At 34.9% G+C, this 17,837-nt stretch overlaps 1 protein-coding gene across 1 annotated transcript; it reads left to right on the top strand.

Annotated features, from left to right (window-relative positions):
• The first annotated feature begins 599 nt into the window (after positions 1 to 599).
• LOC144448874 (fructose-bisphosphate aldolase C-like) lies at positions 600 to 16,787 on the top strand. The gene is made up of 7 exons (XM_078139210.1): positions 600 to 701; positions 10,508 to 10,638; positions 11,445 to 11,656; positions 12,448 to 12,663; positions 13,065 to 13,323; positions 14,129 to 14,328; positions 14,916 to 16,787. Exons 2-7 carry the CDS (start codon positions 10,527 to 10,529, stop codon positions 15,006 to 15,008), a joined length of 1,092 nt encoding a protein of 363 aa, XP_077995336.1. The 5' UTR covers positions 600 to 701; positions 10,508 to 10,526; the 3' UTR covers positions 15,009 to 16,787.
• The last annotated feature ends 1,050 nt before the right edge of the window (positions 16,788 to 17,837 follow it).

The following is a 17,837-nucleotide window of genomic DNA, read 5'->3' as shown; positions in this document are numbered from 1 at the left end:
AACGAACGAGGAAATGCAAACGGAAAATACATTTCAATTATATTTATGCCGTCTAATTACATGAATTATATTTGCATGTCCGACTGACTCAAAATTAGTACTTTGAACTAATAGGCTTGGCTTGCTGTCTTTTGAAACGTGTACATGTTCTGCCACACCCAAATTGCGACGTGTTGGCTATAATGACAAACGACCTTTAAATATTACTACAGTACAGGTGTACGTATAGAAATCCAGCCAATCAGAGCAGCACTTACAATAATGAATAGTGTTTTTATGTTTAATAGGAATGTTTCCAAAGCTAAGTTTATCTTTTACTGAAGTTGTGCTATGTCCATGATAATAAAAATCAACCAAGTCGTGCATTGAATGTGAAAGCATTATTTTGTAATAATTACATCATCTTACTAAAGTCAAAAATGGATATTGTTTTTTTTTTTTTTTTTTTTAAATCTGTGTACTTTATATCGAACCAAATAAAAATAGCGACTTACAAACAGTTAGCGATTCTAATGAGTGTAATATAAATGTGACGTATAGGTCTATGAAAACGAACAAACAATGAAAACGTAGTATGAGGGCGTCGTATCGCAACGTCAGACCGAGGCAATTGTGACGTCTTATGCAAATTGTGTCCTCCTGCCTTGGGTTTAGCTGTGTGTGGCAAGTGCTAGTCAAGCTCTCTGTAAATCTATCCAGTGGTAAGTTACTTTTGAACTTCACAATTACTATTTGTTATCGTTCTTATATATGTACATGTTGTCGTGTAAATGTCAGCCGAAAATTGCAAATATCTCAAGTTTGAGGGTGATTTTTCACAGTAATTTTGTCGACTGGCAATCTGCAGCGCAGACGCCGAGTTCAAAGGTTCGCCATTCAGTCTGTCACGTAGTCGGCCAGGCACGGCGAACGTATTAGTAAGCGGTGGATTATGTTATTCGTGATTATGTGCTCACAATCTCACACCGGTTGAGTTTTACACCTAAAGCAATGAAGCAGTGCATATTTACATATATATCTTGTCATGTGCCTAGTGCACCTTCCTTCATGATGTGAAAATAAGAAAAATTGTACGATAGTACAAGTAGATTGTCTCCTCAAAGATATCCGTGGTCGAATAATACATGTAGTGTGCCACGTCCGTCGTTCCTTCGAACAGGGGCGATCGTGAACGACTTTAGGCTTACGGCGACAAATGAATAGCAGGTTGCATGCACGAGTAAATACCAGAATTGTAAAATATCTGAATAATACAATTCTGATATATTTACTGCTGGCGTATTTGGTTGTCGTTCATGAGTTTGTAAGTTATAAACAGAAATCTGGGGAAAAACTGTTTTGCATGCATCAAAAACAGTTTTACATGTACCAAATTTACAAAATCTCTTTTATGATAATTATCGAGATACATATTTAAATGTATGTAAGCACATAGCTTTGCATTGTAATATATCCGTGCCAGGCAGTTTAAAAAGAATGTTGTGGCCCACTGTCCATGCTACATGTATACCATGGATCTATTATTGAGATAATAAAGCTAGTATTTAATTTACCATTCTATTGAATGCTCTGTGCCTTTCATGCTATCACAATATAGTGTATATTGAAGGTGACATTAAAAAAATTGTCATGCGTCTTAGGTCATTTGAAGGTCAATATAGCTCAGTAACCAATACTTAGACATGTAAGTATTGATCCACTCAGAAGAGTCAGATAGGGGTTACTTGTCTACTCACAGAAGGTCATCTTTCCATGTATGGGCTACAGGAATTTCTAACATGGCTAAAGCATGTACACCAATTCTCAGGGACTAAGAACAGAATGTAGAGACCCCAGTAACATTAGCATGGCAACACGGGTCAAATACAAAGCCGTTCCTAAGCTCTGATTACAAAAGGTAATTAGAGGGTGACGCTTTAAAGCATAGCAAGGTTTCCAACCTTTAAACTTAAAGAAATATGTTTTCAGTGAATAAAGATGAAGTCATTGAAATTTGTATTATCACATCTGTGCATTAGCCATTACACAATGCTCGGAGTTAGTCTTTCACACAGACCTAAAAAGTTCTGGACCCAGGAAAGATTTTCTTTATATCCATTTGTGACCCAAGAGACCATTGTTCATGCTCTTATGCTGTACTCAAGGGCTTGCCTTTGTTATATATCAGAATTGACCAATAAGAGTGAAAGTCTTTGTATCACACCTCATTCTGTGTGTATGGTAAACAGCAAGTAGGCTTCCGTAGGCAAATTTTACGTGCAATAAATCGGTAAACCAAGGGCATTGACCAGGTTTGCTTGAAAAGGTCATTCCCCATAGATATTATTTCAGTTATCAGAGATTGTAGCGAACATATCAGATGTCTGAATTTTAGAATGCATCATGGGTTCAGAAATGCAGAAAAACTGAAGATATTTTTGTCACTTGTTTACACCAACAAAGTGCCACATCATCGTTGCTCGACTTAATTATGTACCAGTAATATTGTTAGTGTGTGTGTGTGTGTGTGTGTAGGTAGGTGTGTCCTTGTTTTAAGGAATGCTCTTTGATTTCTGGTACTTTGTCTTCCTTTTAGCAAATCTGGTATTTCTTGTTTTGTACTCATGGCTTGCACAATAACCCTTCCCTAAAATAATTACTTCCTTGTATAAGTTGTACTAATGCTATACAGTGTAGTTACATGGAACAGCGTACTGTGGCATATTTCATCTTTCAAGTGAAATCTCCTTGGTGGCCCCAATACTGTTCACAATAGGTGGTAGTGGTACCAGCAGTGCTGTGATTGGTAGATATTAGGGGTGTGTAGGAGGATTGTCCAAGTCAGCTGGTGACAAGCCAATGTGAAATGAAACACTGGTAGCTTAATTTGTCTAATGCAAATTTGTGAGATTTATATATATACTAACTGCCAAGCTATGTACTATTAATGTCTGACTGGCAGATTACAAATTAGAATGTAAAGGTCAGTGAACATTCAACTTAGACGGAGTTCTGTAAAATCTAACATCTAAATGGTTTCACTGAAGTCATTTTTCATGACTTGAATCGTAAAGTAGTATTTCATTCTATGTAATGTACCTTGGGGTTAACTGCTTGCTTCCTTTGCCCATAGAGTGGGAAAATGGAATATGCTAATCAGTGTACTGTAAGGACTTTGTACTGAGTTTATCATGATTAGTGACGTGGCCAACACAAACATTCTTTCACATAATTCTGTGCTGTTACATCTTGTATAAGATAAGATAATAAACATGTCCTTAATTGTATGTAATATGTTTTGGTAGGGTGATGAATCACGAAATTTCTAGGTTGGAAATTTTCCATGGTTGTTTGTTCAAAGAGTGCCCTTATTAGACATGCATGTAGACAATTGTTAACTTGTTTTCCCAGTGTGGTGTGATCACAAGTCAGGTATAGAGGAAAACAAGCTGTGACAGAACAATAGACCCTGTCAATGATGTATTACTGGTTAAGGGGTATGTAAAGGGTGTGTCATTTCCTAGTGTTCTGATTGGCTGGTTGAGGCATGATGTCATGCATGAATAATGTTATTTGAAACAAACAAGAATATTCTAGTGAATTCGGACAGGTCATGATGGTCTACGTGTATATAGGAGAAACTGCACCTCAAGTCAAAGTATACTTCACTGAAAATTATTGTCAAGTCTAAATACACTGTAGAATTACAAAGACAAGCTAAATGGAATTATATGCAGACAGTAACATTTTTTAATTGAATTGAATATTTCAAAATTTTGGGTTAAGTAAAACTCAATGTTCGTACTTCCTAGTATGCAAAGTATGTTCTGCATTAAAGTGGCCATATAGATGAGGATTGGGTATTTATTTTGGATTTTTAAAGTTTAAAACAATTTTATTATGGGATCCTACTGAAACATCAATATGAAACAACAACATATGCCAAGTCCTTGTTTGTAACTCAAATAAATTGCAAAAGACTGATAAATGTGTAAAATGTTTGTTATTTTTCAATAATGTACCTTTCTTTCTTTTTTTACTCATGTTTAGCTTTTTGCAATGTTTTGAGTTGTGGCACAGACTTTGTCCATGTTGTTTCACTCTGATTTTTCATGTAGGAAGCCAAGATGAAATCATTTTATAAATTGAAAATCCAAAATATATGTATGCATATCGTATTCTCATCTTATGGCCACTTTAACAAGATGGCTGAAATAATATGATCAAGTTTATATTTCCAAACATGGTAAATTGTACAATGTCAGTATCAGATGGAAACTCAATGTACTTCAAGCTTTGCATCAACTTTTTGTACACATGCAAGATAACATAGAAATCACTGGAAACCAAAAAGAAGCTTTCCAAGTTAATGAATATCAAATGTTATTGATTTAAAAACCTTATTTACACAAAAACATGTGCAAGATTTAAATGTATCTCTGACATTTATTATCACTTTCAATCCTTTAAAGGAAACATGTTCAATGCGAACCAAAAAATGCATGTTGGGGCATTTTATAAGTGTAAAAGAATAACTTGTATGATCACTGACATGTATATTGTCATTGTCGTAAATGAATTCAATATATTTCAAATCATCATACATGTATCAATAGGTTCAGAACAAACACATGTGAAGGAATGAATTAAATATGTTTATGAAAATGATTATTAGTTTGTCCCTTTGAAATGTATGTTCTGTGAGAACCAAAAAAATGCATGTTGTGGATGGTTATATAATGTTTCAATACTGTGCCATAGAATATGAAATGTACAAGACAATGGTATGTGATTGTTCTTATCCTGGGATATTTATACTAGCTGTGTATTCACCAGGTATAGTTTTGTATTCACCAGGTACAAACAATCTGATTAAAATCTGATGTAGGAACTTGGCAGTGATTTCTTTGTCACCTCTTACTTTTATTTCGTTTGATCTTTTTATAAGTTCTGTGAGTGTGATACCTACATGTACATGTGTATATCTGACACAATACTATAGGAGTTTTCATACCAAATCTCATACTAAAGTGTAGCCAACCAGAATCAGTCGTACAATATAACACTTGACATTTGAAACTGAAACAAACAGAAACACCAAATAATAACAATAACATCATCATCTGCGCCCTTTTCTTGAGCTCTTTTCGAACAGAGTGTTCTGAGATACTGTACCTGTAAGTTTTGGCATCAGACACATTCTCATTGATGATTCTTTGAGTGAGAACTATGGTATTGTGTCAGATGTAAGTATCAGGCACTCACAGAACAAAAAAAGAACAAACAACAATAATAGTGAGAGGTAAATAAATAAAGTATTATTATAATTCTTAATGGTGTGTACATGTATATAATGAGTATATGTCCTAGGATTTTGCTAAGTTTGAGTTTCCACTTTCTTTAGCATACAAAAAAAATGTATATTGTGCACATGTACCTTTAGTTTTGTTTGTTAGTTTTACAAGCCACATATAACATTCACAAGATCAGTGGATATTTTGAAATCACAGTAAATTACAGTGTAGTTTTTTGGAGATCATACATACATGTACAAGATGTCAGTAACTACACTGCCACTGGCTTCATCCCTAGAGGAGAATAATGATGTCAGCTGATACATAACTAGTCTGGAGGTCATTTGGGTCAAGCTAGGTTGTCTGCCTCTGGTCAGATTTATAGATTATAAGATGAAACTGTCTTCTAAAAATAATCATACTATTAAAGTGGTAGTACGTGGACAGTTATATTAATTTCATGGTATTGATACACTTCATTTCGGTATGAAAATACTGATGAGTTTGCTGCAAAAACAGTTTCATTATGTACAGGAGAATGTACACTTCTTGGGGAGGCTAGAACTTGAAGTGATAGGTATGAGTCCAGTATAAAATAACTTAAATGTAAGATATAAAAGAACTTGCTCCCGATGAGGTTGAATTTAAAACCTTTTATTATGGACTGATATTTTATTTGTATTTAGATTCCTGGTGAAGGTCCTTTGTGCAGGGCTGAAAAGTAGAAATGAAAGGTTTTAAATTCAACCTCAATTGGGAGCAAGTTCTTGTCATTTCATATGAAACTTGTTAATTAGCCATTGAGCCAAGGAGGTACAAGTTGAGTTTTTAAGGGGATTTTTCATTAATTCCTGAAATATTTGCAAATGAAATGAATGATGCACCAAAGTGTAAACCTGTGAGTGATTTCTATGGCGTTGAGTAATATTTCACACAAGATGACACATAATACAGTATTATTGAAATTTGTTACTTTTGCTATTATTATATTTGTATCAATTGAAATATGAGAAATCACTAGATCTCTTCTGCAAATATTTAACATCAATAGAAATTTGTATCTGAAACAGTTCAATTAGCAAAATCTAACTACCCAGCTTAAAAGTTCAATTCAAGCCCAGCATTTGTTATAGACATATTAAACACAACTACATTGCTATTATAAATGTATTGTAGTCGTTGCATTTTGATAGGTATGTATAGTGATTGATTTAGAATGCAAAAACATTAGTTCACTGGGATTTGATTCCTAACAAAGATATCTATTGACTTAAAAAACCCGCTCACATGACTGAATTTAGTATATTTTCAGTGTTTTCAAAGTGTATACTTTGATATTCAAACTGTGCATATACAAAATGTACAACTGTGACAAAAACATTACAAACATGAAAGTAAAACCCAGTGTACACATTTAATGTACTTGCCTAACTTCAATTCTCGGTACCTGAAATACTTCTTGAATGTACATGTACAGGTAAAGTTGTCTTGAAGTACATTTTACATAGCGACATTCTTATAATTGAAAATATGATATTACTGCCTAGGTGCAGCATAAAAATAACATACATTCAGTTTCTATGTCAACACCATAACTTTCACGCCACATGCTTCAGATGCATTACTATAGGCTCACATGAGAATAAGTCAACCTTCTTGTTCTATTTTGACCCTCTAGCATGAGGTGAAATGTTATTGCAGGTACAGAGAATTCTCAGCTAATCTGTGGTGCATGTACATTTGTACATGTAGCTTCATCCATGACTTCACTGCATGATTATATCCCTCCATACTGACAAACAGACCTGATGCAAAGTCCATGAACTTTGAAATTTTAATATTTATTTTACTGTAAAGAATAAAGATATCTGGACATTTTATATGATTTGTAGTTTAGTTTACATGTACCTGTTGAAATGTAGATTCAGCTTTTGACCGATTGGGGAGTCACCTGATCTGTTTCAATATAAATTAGAATTCTGTACACTGGAATTCCACCTACAGATTGTCTTGCATGAGGCTACATGTAACATTCAGTGTAACATACCAGAGAGATGCAACATTTAAATTCTATAGACATACTTCAGACTTTAAAATAACATAAAGAGGTGAGAAATTATGTTTGTGAGTGTGTGGTAATCTGTAAAAATTATTCTTTATGGGAATCTTTTGATAACAGGAACAAATAAAAGTATGGTAATAGTTATAAATTATCTGGAATAGTGAGCCTCCTAGCGTATCTTATAGACACAAAATTTACCTTTCCTTTCTGGCCTCCCAAGACATTGAGAATACAGATTGCTTCCTCAGATAGCAGATAACTAGCCAAGTGAAAGTGACTATGATTTCAAAGGAACACATGCGTGTTTTATGCCATCATGTAGTCTTTGAAAAATTGCAAAGACGACAAGTTGTGTTTGAATATAAGTTAATGTGTTGATTATTTGACAGAGATGTTATCTTTCATTATCCTTTGAAGGAGATTTTGCTCTTTTGTATTATTTTATAAAGCCATGTGAGTGGCCATAAGTGTGAGCAATTTTCCCTTTTGTGTGTGCTCCAACATGAAATGTGCAAAATACATACAACAATGGTGGTAGAGGGGGCATTATTTCAAATTCTGTAACTCTGTAATTATTTAATTTTTAAATTTTCAAATACTGGCTGCGTTCTAATAGTTGTGATTTAAAGTCTTTAAAAAAATTGTTATTCAGTACTTGTTTAACAAACAGATGGTGATATTTTGAAGAAAAAACAATCTTTTGGCAATAAATATTCCATCTTCATCAATATCATCTCAGATAATTTTATGCTATTAGTATGTGATGTGTTTAATATTCTCTTGTGGAGTTCATGGTAGAAAGGTCATGCGTGGGTTGTATGTCGTTTATTGCTAAATGAAATGAATATATGCTGTTGTAATAACTACCAAAAATTGCAGTTGTAGTAATTTAAGAATATAATTTATTTGTAAAAAATATTCCATTTCATACGTGAAGTGCTTTGTTAACATGAAATTGAAATTTGAAGATGACATGTTTTAGCCATTCATATACCGGTAATTGAATTTCAATAGAGATTTACAGGTCTGGAGGCTACTGATGGCCTATGCATTACAAAGTGTTACATGTTTTGTATGATGTTCATACAACTATCATACATGTAGGTTCTTGTTGTTCTATCGGTACTTCATAAATTCTAGACATAAACTTTGATTTCATAGGAATAGTCAAAGTGTTTCCCACATGTGTAGTACGTTTAGAAATTGCGTCGTAAATCTCAACACACCTCTTTTAAAGTAAGGGTAGTACATATGTAATTTGAGGGTCCAGTAAACTTTTTAATAAAAGTACAGCAACACATGTCAAATTAATTGGACCTAACACTACACAATGTAGTGCAGCTTCACTGTCACACATGTAATGTTATCTGTCTGACTGGCTGGCTGGCTGCAGCCCAGACACTCGTAGATCAATATTTCATGATGGCGTAATCGGGATTCGCCAGATAGTGGTTAAGATTATGGTTCTATAATAACACAATAAATCAAGATGTCTTGATTGTTGGAAATGTACATGTTATGAGGAATCTCAAGAAATAGCTCACATGAGGATTTTTTCCACATTGCTGCAGATAATCTTTCAGGCCATGTTTTACACTGTCCGACTGTTTCAGGGTATCATTACCATCATCTGAAATGACAAGATTGCTGTTCATGTAAGGAATGTATTCTGGCCTCTGGATTATGTCTTAGTAGCTGACATTTTGCCAAAGAAGGTTCAACTATTTCATAAATATCCAAAATAAAACACAAATTGCTACTTGTATTTGTTGAATGTGAAATACTAAATGGGCAGCGAATTGTAAGACATTGTGCTTCCCCATACTGTAGGTCAAATACCGAGACCATATACATGTATATGTGCAAGTATTATTACTACATGTACTAATCCACGTGGTCTCTGCTAGGACCCCAGGCTACCACCAACATCTCCCCACAGGACTGAGCTTCATCCCACATATATCAATTATCAATTTATGAGTTATTTGAAGTCTATTTTTATAAAGTTACATGCTAAAGTCAGTCAACTTTAAATTCTTCAGAAGGGACAACACAGTGCTCCAGATGTAACAAAGTTGAAACTATTACTGAGAATGGTGTAGAGTTCCTTTGGAATAACTGAGGACTGGAAAATTTGATATTCACTCATAAGCGTACTCATCATTTCTAACAAGATTGATGTAATTGTAAATTATCTTCATAATGCCATTTGCTTAAAATGTCAGTTGTGGAATGTTGGCTGTGCCTGGTACATGTAAAATTATTTTCACAATTCAGTTGTTTGAAATGTCAAATTTCTTGGTATGTTGAAGTGTCTGTTGGATGATGCATATGAAATTATTTTCATAATTCCTTTACATTGTATGTACAATATCAGTTGTAGAACAATCATGTCTTTTGCCGAAATAGTAATACATGTACATGAAAAATTATTTTCACAATTTGTTGCTCAATAAAATGTCAGTTGGGTCGGAATGATGTCTGTTGCCCGATACATGTAAAATATATCATGGTTGATTGAAGGGCATTGACCTCTATCAGGAACTGTCAAATACGTGACTGTAAATCAATCTGTCATGTTCTTTTGACATGATAATGTTGTCCTTCTCAAATCAAACTTTCACATTACGTAATATGACTATTTGATGTTTTAGCATGTAGAAAAGCACAGAATATTGTTTTAAAAAGTGAAAATAAAATCATTCTTGGTCTAATTTTCAAATGCTTATTGATCATGGAATGTGGAAATAACTGATAGTTATAGTTTTCCAAATGACAATAAAAATGAACATATAATTTTTTTGTCTATTCAGTCAGAGTAGACATCCTGTAGGCTATACATTTGTACATATATGATATACAATATGCAGTTTCACTTCGAGTTCAGTGACCAGTTTGATGCATCACAGATGAAGTAAAATGTACTATTTAAGTTGATAATATACATGTAGCTGTCAGTTTTCTCATACCTGTGTTGTCCATTCAATTCCCATATAACACCAACCATAATTATATTTGTTACACTGTGATTTTGAACTGAAGAACTACACAAATACATATAATTTATGTGTGGAACACCCCCCCCCCCCCATCACCATCACCACCACCACCACCACCACCACATGCACATCTTTTTCTAAGAATCTAACTTACTTACTGTTGTATCTTACAGACCTACATAAACAGTCAAGATGTCTTGTTGTCCACAATACTTGACCAGAGAACAACAGAAGGAGTTGGCAGACATTGCCAATGCCATTGTTGCCCCAGGAAAAGGCATCCTTGCTGCAGATGAGAGCACAGGTAAGCTGACACAGTCATGTCTCACCTCTCTGGTTACAATTTATTAATATACAGTAATATACCTTCTAATAAATTAATATTTTTGTTTTTGATCAAAATGATTTATTGCTAAGTCATCACATCAGCGTGCCCTTTAATATAATATGAAAATAAAACATTGTTTTATGAAGTTTTCAATCAAAATATTATTTTTAAAAAATTGGTTTCTTATCATGAGTCCCCACATCAGTCTGTCCTTTGATGAAAGAAAAACATCTTTGTTGAGGGTCAAAATGATGAGAAAAATAGTTGTTCTTCCGAGTCGCCACATACTAAATTTATGGTGTGTCACGAGAAATTGCCTCACCTGAGTGGCATGTCAAATAGGCAACACATAGTAAAAGATAGGGGAAGACCAAATTTTGGTGTCACAAGAAATTGTTGTCTATCATTAGCATGTCAAATGGGCATGTTAGGGATGACTGCTGTATCATATGACAGTAAGATCTGCCTGTTTTATTCATAATTACTGTTTCCCAAGAAGAGATTGAGGAAAACTCTAAAAGTGTAAAGGTTCAGGGCAAAATGAGGTATCGCCACAAACCTTTGTGTTTTCTGACCTTTTTGCTTGGAGTTTGCATTTTTTAGGTTTTGGAGAAAGTGGCTTTTTGTGTGATAAAGGCTTTCTTTCCTTTCAGATTTTTTTTCAAAGTTTGGAATCTTTTGAATTTTTAAAATCAAATCTAAGTTGAATGGGCAATGATCAGGATGTGAAACTGTTAGATTCATGCATCAAGAATAACTGTATATTTTTGTTTTGATTTTAGGTACAATGGGCAAACGTTTCTCTGCCATCAACTGTGAAAATGTTGAAGAGAATCGTCGCCTTTACCGTCAGTTGTTATTCTCTGCTGACAATGCTGTGACTGAAAACATCAGTGGTGTTATTATGTACCACGAAACCTTCTACCAGAAAGACGACAATGGTGTCTTATTTACTGAAGTCTTGAAGAAGAAGGGAATGATTCCAGGCATTAAGGTATGGAAAATCCTAATTGTCACGTCAGGGTCAGTGCGATATTAAGGTGTTATCTGCTATACACTTTTTATAGCAAATACAACCTTATCACACTGATGTGTACCATAAGGGTTCATGCTTGGCTGTTCAAACGTTCTTGAAAGTTTGATTCCAGACATTAATGTATGGAAAATCCTAATGTGTATCGTAAGTGTTCATTCATACTTGGCTGGTCAGAAGTCCTTGAAAGTTTGGGAATTTTAAATCAATCCTGAAAGTCCTGGAAAATATTTAATTTAATCAGTGAAACACCTTTTCAAAAAATGAAATATTCTGAAACATTTAGCCATAAAGTGTCAAAAAATTTCTGTTGCCAAAATAATCTATGTTCATAAATTTAACTATATTTTGCACCAAGAAATACTAGTACTGGTAGTTCACCAATGCTTTCACCAAATGTTCTGATGTGGTGAGTCAAATTGCTGTTTGTTGATTAGATCTGTTAAAAGAAAACTCCCTAGAACTAGAAAATGACATCAGTTGGCCGGCCTTAAAATCTTCTAAAAATGTTTCAAACTGTCAAAAAGCTCCTGGAAAGTTCTTTTACTTCTGTCAATGAACCTCTTATAGTTTGTACAAGTTATTATGAAGAGTAAATTTCTAATCAACGGATGGAAAATATCTTGTTTATGGTTCCAAGAATAAATGAGACAATTAAAATGTAGTTACTTTGGAACGGTTAATCAGAAATGAGTAAAATTTCAATCTGTCCACTATTGAACTAAATGACTGTCCTGGTATTCTCACTACAGGTTGACAAGGGTGTTGTACCATTGGCTGGTACCACCAATGAATGTACAACTCAGGGTCTGGATGGACTTGCAGAGCGCTGTGCACAGTACAAGAAAGATGGCGCTCAGTTCGCCAAGTGGCGCTGTGTCCTCAAGATCCAACAATACACACCATCAAACCTGGCAATAATTGAGAACGCTAATGTTCTGGCACGTTATGCTTCCATTTGCCAACAGGTAAGGCATTTGTCTCCTTCACTTTGTATGTACTGATCAGTGTGTCCTCAAATGATAGCCAAATTTTGTTGTTGTGAGTCAAAATGATAAAAACTGGCATTTCCTTTGAGTCACCACATAGTAAGAGATAGGGGAACACCAAATTTTGGTGTGTCACTAGGGATTGTGTGTGTCAATGGCACATCAAATTTGCTTAGAGGGCCCACTGGTCCACCGTCACCTACTACATCAATGCTACAGTGTATACTCACTTTATAAACATAATCAGTGCTGTCTGTTATAAAGTGAACAAGACTAACAGTTTGCAGTCAAACCTGTCAGCTTATCAAACTATATACTGAGTGTATTTGTTAAATATTTAAGTGTCGTTGATATTATGATTTATTGTTTGTTTGTTACAGAACGGCCTTGTGCCCATTGTTGAACCCGAGATCTTGCCTGATGGCGAACATGATTTACGTAGATGCCAGTATGAGACTGAGAAGGTTTTGGCTGCTGTCTACAAGGCACTGAGCGACCACCACATTTTCTTGGAAGGCACTTTACTTAAACCCAACATGGTAACACAGGGACACAGCTGCACTACCAAATACTCACCACAGGACATTGCATATGCCACAGTGACAGCCCTGCAACGTACTGTACCTGCTGCCGTTCCAGGTTAGCGTTTCTTCCTTCGGTAATCTCAAAGCATGTCTCACTCTCTGATACAATTACACAGCCAAGACTAGTTGTAAAAATCAAACTTCTAAGGCCAATTGAAAATAAATTGAGTGTGTATCTGATAGCCTGACCGACCCTAGTTTAAGCCTCCAACCCTAAACATTTTCTTTAGCATTTATAACAAAAAGATAAGAAATTCTTTGTCTTCGTGGCATTCATGCACGTTTTCTTTCCCCAGCGATGTCTGTACATATCTCATGAAATATCACAGGTTTTTTTTTTTTTGCCTGATTTAAAGTCAACAAAATGACAGATTGTCGTATTAAAACAGATCAACAGACTACTAAACTTTTTGATAAAATAATGTACTTGGTGAAACATAGAGGCGAGCAAACTATAAAGACAATAATTGTAATAACATTTAAGGGGAACACCACACCAGGAAATAAAGCTATTGTCATAAACTTTGGGTTCTGGAGTCATTTTATGATTTTGTATCCCATAAATTTTGCTCGGTTGGCAAGAAATATCAAATTGAAACTCTTTTTTCATCTCTTTTGTTCTTTGAGTGGTATACCATTGCCTCATGGATCTTAGCATCCATGAATATGGATTAGATGAACATTGAATATTCGTGAACCCTAAGTGCTTATTTCCTTCAGATAGACATGAATATGTTTTGTTAATTACAAGAAAGTGTCCTCACAAAAAAATGTTGCATAGAAAACATCTGGGATGCTACTAAACATAGAAAAAACTTCAAGAAGTCAGACTTCATTCAGTGTTGTTTTCTGATATATAGGTATCACCTTCTTGTCTGGTGGCCAGTCTGAGGAGGATGCCTCCATCAATCTGGATGCCATCAACAAGTGGCCAGGCAAGAAACCATGGGCACTCACTTTCTCCTATGGCCGTGCTCTTCAAGCCAGTGTACTGAAGGCATGGGGAGGCAAGACTGATTGTATCAAAGCTGGTCAAGCTGAGCTGTTGAAGAGAGCCAAGGCAAGTATTACAAGTTGTAGTACAGCCCATATCAATGAATAAGATGGAAATTTATATATATAGATCTGTTGCTCTTCAGGATATCTGTAATGTAGATTTTCTGGGCTTTTGAGATACCATGCTACTTTGTATTTAAAAGTTGTGTATATCTGCAAGGTTATCATGTATAATCAAACAGCAACATATGTCGTCAAACAGTAGTCCAAGACCGACAACTACATGTGCTATATGATGTACGTACATACGTCCATATACACATACATATATGCATGCACCCGATGTACATACATACATTCATACATATATGTACATGCATGCATATATACATACATACATGCATGCATGCATGCATACGTATGTATGTATGTACATCATACATGCACACACACACACACACACACACACACACACACATACATACATACATACATACATACATACATACATACATACATACATACATACATACAATTACATACATACACATATATGCATACATGTATATACATATATATACAGGCACACACACACACTGTCACACATCCATCCATCCATCTAACCAGATTGTTATGATGTCCTTTCTTCAGGCTAATGGTACCGCTTCTCTCGGCAAGTACGAAGGTGGAGTGAGCAGTCTGAGTGCTGGAGAATCCCTCTATGTTGCCAACCACGCTTATTAAAAATCAATCCAAGTGCATGCTTCATTGTCAGCAATAAGATCATCAACGTATGATAGTGATACGTCAAGAATTTTGTAGATAATACATTGTGTACAGTTGCCCATATTTGGCTTGCTGCTGATAATTTGAACTAATAACACACTATCCTGGGCACGGTTGATCATCTTAAATATAAAATGTGAACAATTACTAGTTTGTGTGTGATGTTGTGAAATAGACATTTGCACTCTTTAAAAGAAATTATGTTGGCAATTATTAAAGAGAGTAGCAGTTCAGAAAAGGAAGTGAAGAGACTGATAAAAAAAAAATACATGAATTTAAATAAAGAGGAAACTGTATAAAGTTTTAACAGTAAAATAAGGGAGGAATCACTTCGGGGTTGAATTTTTATTGAAATTGGGGAGAAAAGTGGATATATTTATGTATAACCAACATCAGATGTAACAGCTCAAAAAACAAATTCGGTGTTAGCTGCATGCGTTGTGTAATATTCGTGTTATTAAAAAATTAGTTGGGTATATATCTGTGTTGGTAGTATGATGATGTGGTGGCTATAGCTCTTCATGTGTTTGAGTGGTCTTTGATGACTCGGCATTTATTTAGCAAGTAAACCACTGTTGGTATGCCATGCTGTGTTAGTACTTGCATACAGACAAACATGCTGATGTCACAAATTGGATGGTGCAGTTTACCAATATCATCAATATTGTGTATGGTGCACGTTTTGACCAGTATGGCTGTTTTCTAGCTACAAGTACAAGTTCAAAGTCAAGATACACAGCAATATGGTGAGCGACTGTGTACATCAAGTCTGTTAACAAAATACACATGGAATGACAAGATGAATTCTATTGATAGAATTTGAACTCGAAAACAATCCATCATTTGAATTAACAACTCAATTTTACCTAATGGAGTCTTTTAGCTAACACATCATAATACTAGTTTCTGTGATTTGGTAACTTTTAAAATATAACATCTTGGGATTCATACCTTGTATTCATTCTACACCAGCCCTTCTTATTTACAACAATAAAACCAACATGTAATATAGAAAATGTGAATTTAAAAAATCCAACAATTATGATCTAGATGGAAAATTATTTGTGTTGACGACCTTACCCTCCCCCAGTGCATCATGGTTCATCCCATCAATACCAATGAGGATGTTTGTTTGGTTTAAGTCTAGATCCAATACCTGTTCTCTGTGATCACTATCTTCTCTACATATAGTCAAAGTGATGAATTTCACTGATAATCTGGCTAAAACTGCCTCCTTGGGGAAAGGCTGAACAGTGCATGTCAGTAGTAATCTATCGCACACTGACATGCAGTTGTAATTGGTTACTTCATTCAGACAGTTGTCCATTAATAGTCAGTTAGTACAACTGCTTTGATTATCACTGGAATTTAGAATGTAATGTTTACCTAACTCCAATTTCAGTCTGAAAGTAAATAATGTGGGGATGCTATACAGTCATCACGTTTACATCAACACTGCTGGGGGTAAACACAGATTCTTATGCTGAAAGTAATCACTTTGACTATACACGGGAGAAGATTGTAGTGATCATAACACGTATAGGAAACTAGACCAGCTCGATTTGCGAGGGGAGATAATGTAATAGTTGTCAGAGAAAAGTGGTACACTGTAAGTTGTGATCTACTTCGCTTTTATTTCAACAAATAAGTCTTTTAGGTGAAGATCTAGTGTTGGAAAGCAGATAAGGAAGGAATGTTGCATTCGTTGATCAACACAATAAAAAAAATACTTTCTCCCTCTGACAAAACGAGTATGTCTGATTTGTTTGGAATGTTGAGATTCACATTGTTTTATTCATGTGCATATGGATTCTTGTTCATTAAAATATATAATCACATCACAAAGAGAAAACGTGAGTGATAGAGGTTAAAGTTGTACTAGCAGCAACTGGAATGTTTTTTTTCAAAAATGTTTTAATTAGATGTAATGACTTAGTTGTAATTTAGTACACTCTGAACAGTATTGAATCACCTGTAGGTAAACATTCTTGTGTAGCTGTACACACAGTTTGTAGCAATATATCCAATCAAACAATAGGCCATTGCAGACTGCAAACAGGAAATTGAGAATACAGCGCCCTCACTCAAATTGGGGGTGTCATCTCATTGTGTTGTTTTCTTAAAGAGTTTTGTCTCATGGTATTCTGTAGAAGTGCAGATCAGGGATGTTTTTTGTACTGTTCAGATATCGAGGAAAGCAGCAGTGTTCTATGATTAACCAAGTAACCTATACCATGTATACCATGTATACTCCCAAGGTACACATAGACAGGAAGTAGAGCACCACCATGTCAAATTTTGGAAAGGCCTATTGATTCTTGGTTCATAATAATGAATCATAATTTCAACTTAACGGGCCAGGTACACTACGTACATGTACTACTGATAGATAAAACAGACCTCAAACTGATATGTACAATGTCTAATTATTGGTATTTTAACAATTTTCTGTCAATATAGTGTTGGTTTGTCTGATTGAAACAAATACTACCCCAATTACAGCTCCTGCAGGTTTATACCTACCATGCAATATAAGGAGAAGGAATAGGGAATTTGCAATCCAAACTGATCATGTTCAGACGCAAAGGACTATGGGATTATCTGTGGTTATCGTAATATGTTATCTGTCGCTACCGATGAAATAAACCTCCCACAATGGTCAGGGTAACTATGAATTGATCATTCATGGTTATAAACAATGTGACAATATTGTTTACAATACTGATTGATTAGTATTTTATTATCACATTTCCCATGATGCAACATTCAACATGGTGGGTTTACAAG

This window comes from Glandiceps talaboti, chromosome 18 (assembly GCF_964340395.1).
Source record: "Glandiceps talaboti chromosome 18, keGlaTala1.1, whole genome shotgun sequence".
Classification (NCBI taxonomy): domain Eukaryota; kingdom Metazoa; phylum Hemichordata; class Enteropneusta; family Spengelidae; genus Glandiceps; species Glandiceps talaboti.
Note: the sequence above shows the minus strand (reverse complement) of the source record. Positions and strands in the feature narration are given on the sequence as shown.

Bases quoted from the DNA above. Each gene is read 5' to 3' on its own strand.
- LOC144448874 (XM_078139210.1), top strand. From the start codon at position 10,527: ATGTCTTGTTGTCCACAATACTTGACCAGAGAACAACAGAAGGAGTTG. The intron at 10,639-11,444 runs GTAAGCTGACAC...TTTTGATTTTAG, and splicing joins TGCTGCAGATGAGAGCACAG to GTACAATGGGCAAACGTTTC. The intron at 13,324-14,128 runs GTTAGCGTTTCT...TCTGATATATAG, and splicing joins TGTACCTGCTGCCGTTCCAG to GTATCACCTTCTTGTCTGGT.